Source organism: Macadamia integrifolia, chromosome 11 (assembly GCF_013358625.1).
Source record: "Macadamia integrifolia cultivar HAES 741 chromosome 11, SCU_Mint_v3, whole genome shotgun sequence".
Classification (NCBI taxonomy): Eukaryota; Viridiplantae; Streptophyta; class Magnoliopsida; order Proteales; family Proteaceae; genus Macadamia; species Macadamia integrifolia.
Window position 1 is genome coordinate 15234541 of NC_056567.1, and position 13091 is coordinate 15247631.

At 38.6% G+C, this 13091-nt stretch overlaps 1 protein-coding gene across 1 annotated transcript; it reads left to right on the forward strand.

Annotated features, from left to right (window-relative positions):
- Positions 1–1937: 1937 nt before the first annotated feature.
- LOC122094230 (tubby-like F-box protein 7) lies at positions 1938–6707 on the forward strand. The gene is made up of 4 exons (XM_042664962.1): positions 1938–2391; positions 2656–2746; positions 4347–4476; positions 5991–6707. The coding sequence occupies exons 1-4, from the start codon at positions 2035–2037 to the stop codon at positions 6556–6558; spliced, it is 1146 nt and encodes a 381-aa protein (XP_042520896.1). The 5' UTR covers positions 1938–2034; the 3' UTR covers positions 6559–6707.
- Positions 6708–13091: the final 6384 nt, after the last annotated feature.

The following is a 13091-nucleotide window of genomic DNA, read 5'->3' on the forward strand; positions in this document are numbered from 1 at the left end:
GGGGGGGGGGGGAACGATATATAGGTGAGGGACGTATGATGCAGAGACAGGGGTTGACAAAAGGAAGGGGGCTTACGAGGAGAAAACATGAGAGAGAACTGTAGAGTTCTCCCTATAAGATTCTGTTAGGGGTCAATTTGCAAATTTTAACCATTCATCTTCACTCATCAAAATGATTTAAGAGGGTTCATAAAAATATAGTGAATTGCTGTAATTCACTCTTCATAATCTCATACTCTCTCTCTCTCTCTCTCTCTCACACACACACACACACACACATATGGGAAAATGATTCCTACCATGTTGCGTGGCGCTTGTGCCCAGAGACAAGGGGGAGGGGGTGGGGATGATGCACGTGTCCCCCATGAAATGTGAAAATTCCACCTCTGTTGATGCCCAAAGCGCGTTGTCATTGGATCCTTCACTGGTGCAGAGGATATATATATATATATATGTCTTTGTATGGGAAAAGAACCCTGTCTTGTTGGTGTAGGAAACACCAGACAAGGTGTGTGAAAAGACGATGCTACACTGCACCCAGTGCACTAAAGTGCTAGAGCGAGTTTTCTTATTGGTCTTGCGGGCAGGTGTTTCCTGTACCAGTAGGATAGGGTTCTTTTGCCCTATATAATATATATGGACAATGATTGTTACCCAAGTTGTGTGGCTATTGCATGAACAAACAGACCAATGAGAGAGTCCATGGTAGGCATCAACCATGGGGGTTAGGGTAGTCTTTTGACACGGCCTTGTGTCTAGAAGTAGTGGCATACGACTAGGTAACGTTCGTTTTACAAGAGAACACTAATTGATCTGAGACTACTACACCAGAACACGGGCCATTGTGAGAGCAGGCTAAGGCATCGATCACATGAGGGGGGGCAAGGCTATCTTTTCATGCAACCTGTGTTTGATCGTAGACGGCACGACCGATTGGTGTTCTTTTTCATATATATATATATATATATATATGGGAAAAAGAAGACTAAAATGCCACATGGCCCCTATGCCTCGACACAAAGGAGGTCAAAATGATCGTCCTGCACCTATTGAAGCTTTCCCCTGTTGTCCCATTGGCCTTGCTTTGGTCCAGTTGCCACGCTGACTTTCAAGGAACACATGCAAAAGCATCAATAGAGGCAAGATTTCTTCCTTTCATAGACCGCAAGCTAGTCATTTTGCCCTCCCATGTGTTTAGGTATAGGGACTACATTGCCTTTTAATGTTCTTTTCCCATATATATAAGAAAATTGAGCTTGTCTAAGAGAATGACTCTTGTGCCTAGAAATAGGGCCCTGTGAAATGACTAACCTACCCCCTAAAAGATAAAAAAACCCCACCCCTATGGAGAGTTTTCTATTTGAGAGCGTAACCCCTGCATTAGTGCAAGGGTCAATGAGAAATGCGATAACAACCACTTTTTTTATGCTTCTTCGTGCTCTCCCATTGGCTCCCACACTCACAAAGGTGCCACACTCCCCCACTGGAAACAGTTTCCCATATATATAAAAGGGAAAAATTACCATGCCCATCTGGTACAAGAAACGCCTACATATAGGAAGCGTGATAAAGACCATGCTGCCCCGTGGTTAGGGGTCTGAAGATGCTGTCGCGCCCCCTGATTAGTCCCCTGAGTTGGTGTTTCTGGCCTAGGACAGCTATTCTCGTATATCCTTCCTTACACGGCGTAAATCAGCAAAATTTCTTCAAAAAATAAAAAATCAATCGGCGCCTATGTACTGATCAGAAACTAACTTTTGAGGGAAGTTGTTATCAATGTCTGATAAGACCCCGTCAAAGGGTTAAAGACGTAAAATAGAAGGAACAACCTGCGTGGATCAACTAAAACGTTAACCAAATAACAAGAAAAAGGCAAAAAGAAAAAAAGAAAATTAATTATTTACCTTTACTCTCTTCTGCTTTTGCTTTCTCCCTGTCTTCGTCTTCGTCTCCGTCTCGATCTCGACAAATCTCTCTCTCTCTCTCTCTCTCTCTCTGGGCCATCTATGAGGACGAGAAGAAGGTAGCAAAGTAATGTCTCTGAGAAGGGTCTTTCGTCCTCGGAGGGGTCTCTTGAATTCCTCTCAGGATCTCAGAACCCCCAAAGCAGAAGGGATCGAATCGAACGAAGAACAACAGCGCAGAGACAGCGATGGTGAAGCCAAGGAAGGAATCGAAGTGGTTCCAGATGAGGATTGCTGGTCCAAAATGCTCCCTGAGCTTCTCGGAGAGATCATTCAGCGAGTCGAGGCAAGCGAAGATCGGTGGCCTCTCCGGAAAAACGTCGTTGCCTGTGCTTGTGTATGCAAGAGATGGAGAGACGTCACCAGAAGCATCGTTAGGTCCCCTCTCCAGTGCGGGAAGATCACTTTCCCTTCTTCTCTCAAACAGGTTTTGCCTTTTTTCCTTTCCTCATTCACTTCTTATTTGGTGATTCCTTCTGGTTTTGTTGGATCTGGTACAGTTAGGGTGTTAGATCCATGTCTTTGGGACTGTTGGTTATCACAATGGAAATGGTTTTCTTGTCAATTACATTTCCCAATCAGTATGTCATTGATTCATTAATTTTGGGGTAGAACTTGATATTCCATAGTGGATTGTCAGCTTTCGAACTCTGTTCAGGGATTAATGTCATTCATTTTACACAAAATGCAGCCGGGTCCCCGCGATTCTCCCCTTCAATGTTTTATCAAACGGAACAAGAAGACTTCAACTTTCTATCTTTATCTTGGCCTGACTCCGACAAGTAAGTAAATGCTAATGCAGTGTCTGCCTTACGCGGTTTTAGTCTAATCATTACTTTCTTCTATGGATCATTGGAAGTAGATGCAACTCAGTTTGTTTGAATTGAATAACATTTCTACATTTGACTTACCAATACCAAACATGAAAGTGACAAATTTGACTTTACAATCCCTCTCGATTGACTTTTCTGTAAGCTTATAGAAAACTAGGATGGTGGCATGAGATCATAATTTCTCAGTCCAGTCAATTTTACCTTTCCTGAAGTCATCTAAACTCTCTATGTGAGCCATTTATCTTTATGCAAGGAAACTTGTTACATTTCCTGGTCTCACGAGTCAATTGCACAGTCCAGTCAATTTTAATTACCCTGAAATCACCTAAATTCTCTTCGTGGCATTTATATTTATACAAGGAAACTTATTGCATTTCCTGTTCACACAAGTCAATTTGAAGTGTTTCAGACGTAATGTGCATAGAGAACATGCAAATAATTTAGTTATTTTCATTTTATTTGAAGCAGTCCCTTCTAATTGTTAAGTCATCTGCCGTGTTGATGGCCAAAATATATTTTGACCAGCAGATATCACAAGGGTGCTAATGCAGGAGAGCATCGGCAAAGATTCCTTTATGCCCTATGGGTGCTTACCGTGCTTATTCTATTTTCTTAGCTAAGGATGGGATCTGCTTTATAAATTTAGATGGCGAGAAATGCCAATCCTGACATGTTTCAATAGTTGGTTTTTTCGATATTTATCCTACTATTTTTCTATGGCCATTGTCATATTCCCAAAGGTTGGGGTGAGAACATCATATGCGTAGGATAACATTCATGTATTGTTCTTTTGTATTTCTCAGGACTCTAAAGACATGTTTTTTTCCCCCCCTTAAAATTTTTATTATAGGCTGTACAAGTTAGTGAGGCATATAATGAACATGTGTGAGCGATAGTTGTGAGGCATATAATGAACATGTTATATGCCCTATGTATGCTTTTGAAGTTGAAGATTTAAGTAACATAAAAGTTGGGGATGGCAATGGTGCTGGTGAAACATGGGACCTGCCTTGTGCCGATCCCAATGGTTGGGATTTGGCAGATCAAACCATCCCTAATGCTAAAATTCCTGCACTTCCCACCTTGTCCTACAGGAACTGACTCAGGTTGCATTATATTAGGTGTAAATATCCTGTAAGCTTAGCGAGGATTTGCTGACATCATTTTATCCTTTAACTGATTCCATCAATGATGGTAGGGAAGTTCCATACCGAACCTCAAATTCATTACCATTTCTTTTTCTCTTCTGGGACATTTTATTAGAAAGAGAGGGAGAAGGCGAATGGCACATGAAGGAAAATCACTGGTTTTGAATTGTTGGAACTATAATATTTCCAGGAACATTGCTGTGATGTATTTCACTTTTACTTTTTTGAGGGTGCAAAGTATCAGGAACTCTTAAGAGGTCATTTTGTTTTGGGACTGTTAAGTTTTTCTCTCATATTGTTCTTCCAAATAATTTCCAAATAACCTGATATATTTTCTGGTTGGTTTCTTTTGGGTTTCTAATCTGAATCTCAGTTTCTTGCTTACCTTGGTTGTATTGCAGCATTGATGGATAAAGGGAAGTTTCTTTTAGCGGCACGGAGATTTAGGCATGGTGCTCACACAGAGTATATAATCTCTCTTGATGCTGATGACCTGTCCCAAGGAAGTAATGCTTATGTTGGGAAGCTGAGGTAAATGGTGTTGCTAATTTTGTTCTTTCTTTTGTTGTACTGCCCTTACATTAACCCCTGCTTAATGTTAAATATTGACACATTTTGAGACGAATTATATTCTTCTTGATTAGTTGAAGCTATTATCTTTTATATTTTTATGTAAATTCATAATTAATGTTTATATTACGTACAGTAGGCCACCATATATATATATATATATATATATAATGGGAAACGGCTTTCTGAGCGTAAGGCATACACCATGCCCTCTGACATGAGTTGTTATATTGATTTTTTTAATTAAACAAAATAATGATTTTAAAAATCCGTACAAGAGGGTGTATAATGATTAATGTTTATACTATCTGCTTCCTTAGATTGTAATGTTTTATACAATCTTTTGAGGAGAACCAAGCTTAATGTATCTAGAACATGTTATTGGTTAGAAGAATGCAATATTATGTAGGTTTTTGTAGTTGTTGGAATTGATTGGTTGGTATGCCCTTGGCTTCATTGCCTTTTGGATGGGGCACTTATTTCACAATCAGACTGTGTGTAAAGATCTTCTCCAGTGAGGGAAGGGGTGTGGGGCCTGCCATTGCCAGTTCTTAAAAACCCAGAATGGGGATCCGGACCTGGATCAGCCTTAGAATTGGTATATTCCAGGCATCTAGGGTTTTTCTGTTCAGAATTGGTCCGAGCCACCGGATAGGGTGGAATCAGGATTGACATTGGCCGATGCAATCCAACTTTTAAAACCCTAGCATCTGCCCTGTGTTCTCTTACTGGACCTTTCCAATGACTTGAGAGGAGCTGCACCCTCTGACTATTTGAAAGATAGGGGACAAATTTAATACTCCTACCAAACTTGATAGGTTCTGCTCCTTTGCCTTTCATTAACTCTTTATTTCTGTATGCCAATATGCTTTTTCCCAATTAGGCAACTACTGTATGCTCCCTTTTTATAGATATCCATACACCATGATGGTTAAGCCTAACGAGGCCTACCATATTTATTCTGTTAATTTGACATGAACCACTCGCCGAAGTATGCACCTCAAAATCTTTATCTGTCATCCTGTCTCGCACAGGGTGCTGCAGATAACAGTTTAATGTAGTGGTTTTGGTGTCGGTGCAACAGTAAGGTTGCTCCATTGTGACCAAGTGGTCTCTCACGGGTTTGAGTTAGGAAACAGCCTCTCCGCGAAGTGGGGGTAAGGCTGTATACATTATGACCCTCCCTGACCCCACAGTGGCGGGATCCTCGTGCACTGGGTTTGCCCTTTCGTAGAGGTTTTGGTGTTGGCTGGGGAACGAACATCCGTTCTCTTTTTATTTTTATTTTTTTGTGGAGGGGGGGGGTGTGGATGGTGTACGTATGCTGATATATTTTGAGAAAGAGGCATAGTAAGATCTAGATTATGGATTATGCTCCAAACCTCGATGAATTTTCTACAACCTCCAGTTTATGAAACTGTATCCTTCAAATATCTCCATTTACGTTCTTGCTGAAGGCCCAATTGTATTTGCAGCTTGGATTTCCTTGGCACCAAATTCACGATATATGACAGCCAGCCCCCGTATACTGGTGCAAAGCCCTCTAACAATAGAGCAAGTCGTCGATTTGCTAGTAAGCAAATCAGTCCCCAGGTTCCAGCAGGCAACTTTGAGATCGGGCACGTCTCCTACAAGTTCAACCTCTTGAAGTCCAGAGGGCCTAGAAGGATGCTCTCCACACTGCAGTGCCCATTTGTAAAAGAAAATTCCCTTGAAGGGTCTGAGAAGAACTCTGAAATGCAAAACCCAGCTTCTGGGTCCATGATTCTGAGGAACAAGGCTCCAAGATGGCATGAACATTTGCAATGCTGGTGCCTAAATTTCCATGGCCGGGTCACAGTTGCCTCTGTAAAGAATTTTCAGTTGGTTGCAGCTGTGGATCCCAGTCAGCCAGAAGGGAAAGGGGATGAGGACACGGTACTGTTGCAGTTCGGGAAGGTTGGGGATGATGTGTTCACGATGGATTACAGGCAGCCCTTGTCAGCTTTTCAGGCATTTGCAATCTGTCTCACCAGCTTCGGTACGAAACTTGCCTGCGAGTAGTTTATGTATGTTATTACTTTCTGTGTATTCAAGTAATGTGTGTTTGATGCTAACAGCAGCCTTTGGATGTTGTTTTAATATTTGGCTTCGTATTTCTTCTGTAATTCTATACTATAAGAGCAATTTGGTCCACAATTTACTTTGCTCAACAATTTTGTTAGACAGAACTACCCTTTTCTGAGTGTATCTTACAAGTGATCATGTATGCTCGAATGATAGTAGAAATTGGGTCCAGGCAACAACCCATTGAATCAAATAGGTTGATCCAGTTTCAAATCAACAATATTCTAATGAAATATTAGTAGTTGGGAGAGATTATGTATATATGGGAAAAAGATCCCAATGCTGCAGTGTGGAGATGCCACGTTCTCGTTCTTTCTCCCTGTTGGCCGCTACGACCCATTGGTGTCGGTCATCTCACTCTCTCAACCCCAACCCATCCCTCTTCCTGCAAACCCCTTCACACGGCCCTCAATGCCAGTGCTGGTTGCTCCATTTACATGGCAAGTGAACTAATCAATCATTATTTCGGAGGAGGCTATTGTCTTTGTGCACCATAATATCTTGAGGTTTCACATCGTGGCATCAAAACCATGGCAAGTAAAGACAAAGGGAAATACTGAAAAGATAAGGAGGAAAGAGCACAAAGTAATGAAATATCTTATATGAATTTAGAACCTGTGTAGCGTACCACGGCTATGAGAGTGAGCAACCCTTGACACAATTGATACAAAAAATTCTGAAAAATGGAAAGAACGAGAGAAGTTTCAGAGATCAAAATATTCAATGTACGTAATCTGCTGGGTGCAGGGAGGAAGATTAAACAAAGGAAAATGGAAGAGAGTGGAATTTCAGGCATGGAAACAAGGACAAGAATGGACACCTGGGACTAGCTCCCCTGCTGTGAAAATTGTTGTTGAGATAGTCAAACGTCAAGTTAATAAGTGGCTTCCTGTTCTTGTCGACATGCTCGACGCAGAGCAAACTACTATAGAAAGGAAAAAGAAAAAAAGAAAAAAAGAAAATTGTACGTTGAGTTGAAAAAAAAAAAAAAATGAACAACAATCTCTTTGGATAACCAGAATAAGCTTATCACTAACCCCAGGACCAAAGCAAGTACTCTCCGTGTCTGAGGGTGTTACCCTCTCCTTGGCCTTGGAAGGTGAGGCTCGTGCCCTCCGTGCAGATCTCTTGGAGTGCATCTCGCTTGGGCTGTCCCATGTTGTTGCTTAGTCGGACTGCCTGGAGCTGGTCAACTTCCTTCACAATCCCTGTGTGCCCCCTCCACTGATTTACCAACCTATCGTTGAGGATATTAGTCACTTATGTGAATACTTCTTGGAATGTAAGGTTGTGTTTATCTCTAGGGAATCCAACGGTGTTGTTGATTCCTTAACTAGGAAAGCCTTGTCGGTCTCGTGTAAGACAGTTTGGCTACCCTCCACTCCGTGCCTGAAGAAGAACTATAACCTTTCAGCTGCGTGCTTTTCATGATCTAATGAATAGTCCCATTTCTATCCAAAAAAAAAAAGCAAGTACTCTCTAGTCGTAGAGATTGTGAGAGAATGGAAAAAGAAAATCCTGTCTTGAATAAACAAACAATGTATTGAATCCAAAATGTTGAATGTCTCTTAATGATGAAAAATAATTGTCAAGGCATCGCCTAGACATTCGTCTCCAGATGGTTTGCTTGGGGCTTAGGAGACTATTGCCTTATTGCAATGCCTGTCACCTAAGTAACTTTTTGTATATTTGTTATTTCATTTACTTAAGATATTATTCATAAATAAGTAAATACCTTTTATTTGAGTCTAATAAAAATAGTTTGAAAATCAAATTCGATAAGGGTAAAAAGTTAACCCCTAGTCCAAAAACAAAAACAGGATTTTTGGTTGCAGGGACAATTTTCAACTTTAAAATACTAGGGTTTTTCTCAATTTTAAAAATTTTATAAATTTTTTCATGGTAAAACATTGCTAAAAACCAAAAGTCTGATGAAATAATCTTTTACTTTGATATCCATAGAATTATTTTCATTCCAGCGATTTAAACAATATTCGCACACTTTAAAATAAGTTTGATCGGAACATAACTTTGTTATTACCACTCAAATTTAAGTAATATACTTGATAGAAAGCTAGTTTTGTATTATACCAAAAATAAAAAGTCTAATGTGAAAATAAATTCATTTTACATGTCAAACTTATTATAGAACAAGAGCATTTCTCTACATGTTGATTTTTGATGATTTAATGTGGCTTAAATGTTGATTTTTTATGACATTATGTGACTTAATTTTTATTTTAATTTTTTATGATATAAGTAATATACTTGTTAAAAAATAATAGTTGATTGCCTTGTTCGCTTAAAGGTAGACAATTTGTCACCTAAGCACTTAGGCAGTCCTCCAATACCTTGGCTCCCTGTGACAACTATGTGATGAATTATATATCTAGGGTCATTAGTGCCCCTCCACTTTCAGTGTTGTGTGTGTGTGTGTGTGTATGAGAGAGAGAGAGAGAGAGAGAGAGAGAGAGATGCACACGAATTGTGGATGTCGTGAAGCATCGGACCGGATAGATGTGGATGAGGAAGACAGAGGAGAAGGGTTTGCGGGTGTGCTGTAAGCCCACCTATACACTGTTTCCCATGGAGTAGTGGGAGAGGGTTATAGAAACCCACTTAAGGAAAAAAAAAAAAACTATAATATCAGAGAGCCAATTTGGTTTTATGGCAGATAGGTCTACGATGGAAGTTATTTGCTTACTTAGGAGTTAGGAGGTTCATGGAATGATGTAGAAAGGGCAAAGAGGATCTCCATATGGTGTTTATTGACTTAGAAAAAGTTTACGACAGCATCCCTAGAGTCAAATTTGCATCTTCTTGAGAAGAGATGGGTTCTTAGTATACATGTATTCATAATTAAAGTATGTATGAAAATGTAATGACTAGTGTAAGAATGGTGGGGGCGGGGGGTCACGGTAGTGAATTCTCAATTACAACTGGGTTATATCAAGGATCAACCTTAAGCCTTTATCTGTTTACAGATAAAAGTGGATATCATGGAGCATCGAATAGACATGGATGAGGAAGACGGTGGAAGAGGGTTTGCAAATGTGCTTCAAGCCCACCTTTCCACTGTTTTTGTACAGAATAGTGGGAGAGGATTATAATAACCTACTTGAGAAAAGAATCTACTATTTTAAAGAGTCAATTTGGTTTTATGCTAACTAGATCTACGATGGAAGCTATTTACTTAAGATGCTCATGAAAAATATGTGGCATACTTAAAGATATGAATGAAGATATGATGACTAGTGTAAGAACGGTGGGAACGAGGAAAAAATTTTAAAATTACATCAACGATCAACCTTAAGTCTTTATTTGTTTGCGATTATCATTGATGAGTTAATTAGAGACAATAAAGATGAAGTTCTTTGGTTTATATTTTTTGCTGATGATGTATTGGTAGATGAAATAAAAGTAGGGATTACGCCAAGTTAGATCTATGGGGATCAACCTTAGAATGAAAATGTTTTAAAATAAGTAGAACAAATACAGAGTATATGGAATATAACTTTAGTTACACTAGGGTGGTTAATGAGATGGTAAATATTGATGAGAGGGAGAATGCACAAAGTAATTATTTTTGGTATCCAGACTCAATCATAAATAAAGAAGCTACATAGAGGATGGTGTTATTCAAAGAATTAAAATAGGTTCGTTGAAGTGGAAATGTGCGTCTGGAGTGTTGTGTAATCGACGTATTCCTTTTAAGCTTAAAAGGATTTATAGGACCGTCCTCCGATTGGCTATGATGTATGAAGTAGAATGTTAGGCAATTAAGAAGCGGCATATAGATACACTAAGTGTAGTAGAGATAATGATATTGAGATAGATGCGTTGCAAAACTAGGAATGACCTTATTAGAGCTAAATTCAAAGTAACTCCGACTCATGATAAGCTATGAGGGATTCATTTGAGGTTGCATGGTCATATTCAATATTGCTTTCATTCATATGTCTTGGAGAAAAGTTTTCAATTTTTCAAAGCATTTTGTACTTTCCAATTCACTTCCACTTGGGTTGCCACACAATCTAAAACCTAGAATTTCTTTGATTGTAACCCTTGATAGAGGATTATCATAATTTTGTATTCATGAAAGCCTCATGAATACTTTCTCATAGTGTTTCAAAATTCCAAAGATGATTAATTTAAGACCCTCCATCTAAGTTGATTGGCAACCTAGGAGGCCAATTTTAAAATAATTAAGTTTAACACTCGGAAGACACAATAAATAAAATATTCAACCAATTAATCATATAAAAATTGTCTAAGAAAAATATCATATAAGAATTGAATAAATTTTTAAATCAGTTGATTATTATTATTATTATTTTGATAGAAGTTAAATAAATTGATTGTCATGTCCTAGTTAAAGTTACCATTCTAAATTTATATAAAAGACTTGAATTACTTAACAAAATGTATTTCAATTTCAATTTTTGGAGAAGTATCTCTTGTGGGGGAGTGTGATTTTTATGCATGCACAAAGATCAGTGGGAGTGCATGAAGAAGCATCCAAATAGATGTCATTTTCCATTTCATAGAGAGTGGGCTGATCTCTTCATTCCCCTCCCCCTCTGTCTATTTGGACCTCAGTTTTTCCATTTTGTTTTGTACACATCCACATAGCCAACCCCATTAAGTTGGGATTAGATTGAATTTGTTGTTACCTTATTGAGGGATGGATTGATCATTTGGCCCTATGTGCATGCCATAGAAACATTCACCCTCCCACCCCCACCCCCACCCCCCTCACCCCCCTCCCCCCTATTTATGGGATTTCTACTCTCATTCATTTTGTCCCTTAACATGAAGTATCAACAACCTACTCAACAACTGATAACACATTGCCTTTAAGGGGCCGGGTAAGAAAAGATCAATGCAGCCAACAATTGATCATTAATTTTCCATTCTCTTTCACCAAAATTAATTTGCCCCCCATTCTCTTCTTTCTCTAGTTAATGACAATTCTTGTTTCTAGCTATTTAAATTGTGCTTGAGGGTTTGGATCATTAAATTATGGCTACCAAGATTACCTCTGATACGTTAGCATGTCAGATAAGTTAGATACATAATTTATTTTTTCTACGTCTAATTGGGAATAAACCTAAACGCCCTCAACCTATAACCAAAAAAATATATTTATAAAATATAAATAATCAAAAAGCTTATGCTACTTAACCTCGTGTCTTTTCATAAGAGACCACAGACACAAATTGACAGGCAACATGTGGATTGGGAAATGGGTCTCACATGTTTCCTTGAAGCTGGGTCCTGTATAATCTTGTCTAATAAGACATTGCCCATAGCCACAATTCAACGCTCTGCCGGTCCACGACCGCCATTGGATGTATAAATTTATGGGAGGGGGAAAGGGTCTCTTAAAAGGTAATGTGTCCCTTACACCAATGGGGTGATAGGAAGTATACATGAAAACATCAATAGGGATGGAATTTCATCTTTCAAGAGGTGGGGCAATCATTTTGCCGCTTTTTGTATTTTGTGTGGGGGTCACGTTGTCTTTTAAACTTCTTTTTTTCTTAAACTGTATTTAATAGAAGGGTGAAAAAACACTACTCACTTGCATGTGTTTACATCTAGACACAATAGGCATGATCCCAAAACCAAAAAATGAAATTTGGCCAAGATATCTTACTTGCCATAGACACGTGTTTTTGAGCTAGGCAATCTGCAACATCAATTGTTTGTCCTAGAAATACACTCAAAGAAGAGGAAAGCTGTCTAATGTCATGGAGAATAAAAGAGATCTTCATACGGGGTGGATTGAAGCTGTAGATAATTACTCAAAGCTGCATTATCTGATTCCGCCAAGATGTGGGTAATGCCAAGTTCCACAGCTTGAAGTAGACCAACTCTCAAGGTGATGGCCTCTCTCCTACAAGATCGTCACCGGAAAAAGTTGGATCAGAGGAGTAAAAATTAGGCGTGGTGACGTGAACCTGTGTCAGTAGGGTAATGTTATTTCTCTCTTAATAAAAAAAAATAAGTGTATATACTTTTCAATTACTTCAATTCCAAATTTTGTTTTTCTTATTTAATTAATGAGAAAGGAAGAGAGATTATATGGTACCTCACACATACAACAGCTAACTCAGGAGCACCCTTTAGCGTTTTTGCCTATAAAGCTATAGACATTCTTGAAAAAAAAAAAAGAAGGGCTAAATTTGAAAATCACAGTTAGTCTGATAGTTGATCCCGAATTTACCCAAAAAAAAAATGCTGATCCAAATGGAGGAGAGGCAATATGAGTAATGTTCCATGCTACTAGTTAGGATATTTGTATTTTTTTTTTTTTTTTTTTTTTTGCTGGTAAACATAGAATTTATTTAATTAACTTAAAAATAATTTGTAATTTTAATTTTTTGTTGGGAAAAAAACTTTGCCCATTCTACACTAATGCTTTCATGTGTTTATCTCTCTTTTTCCATATAAAAAGACATTTCAAT

Excerpts from the sequence above, each read along its gene's own strand:
- LOC122094230 (XM_042664962.1), top strand. The coding sequence starts at position 2,035 with ATGTCTCTGAGAAGGGTCTTTCGTCCTCGGAGGGGTCTCTTGAATTCC. Across the intron at positions 2,392-2,655 it reads TCCCTTCTTCTCTCAAACAG|CCGGGTCCCCGCGATTCTCC; the intron begins GTTTTGCCTTTT and ends CACAAAATGCAG. Across the intron at positions 4,477-5,990 it reads GCTTATGTTGGGAAGCTGAG|CTTGGATTTCCTTGGCACCA; the intron begins GTAAATGGTGTT and ends TTGTATTTGCAG.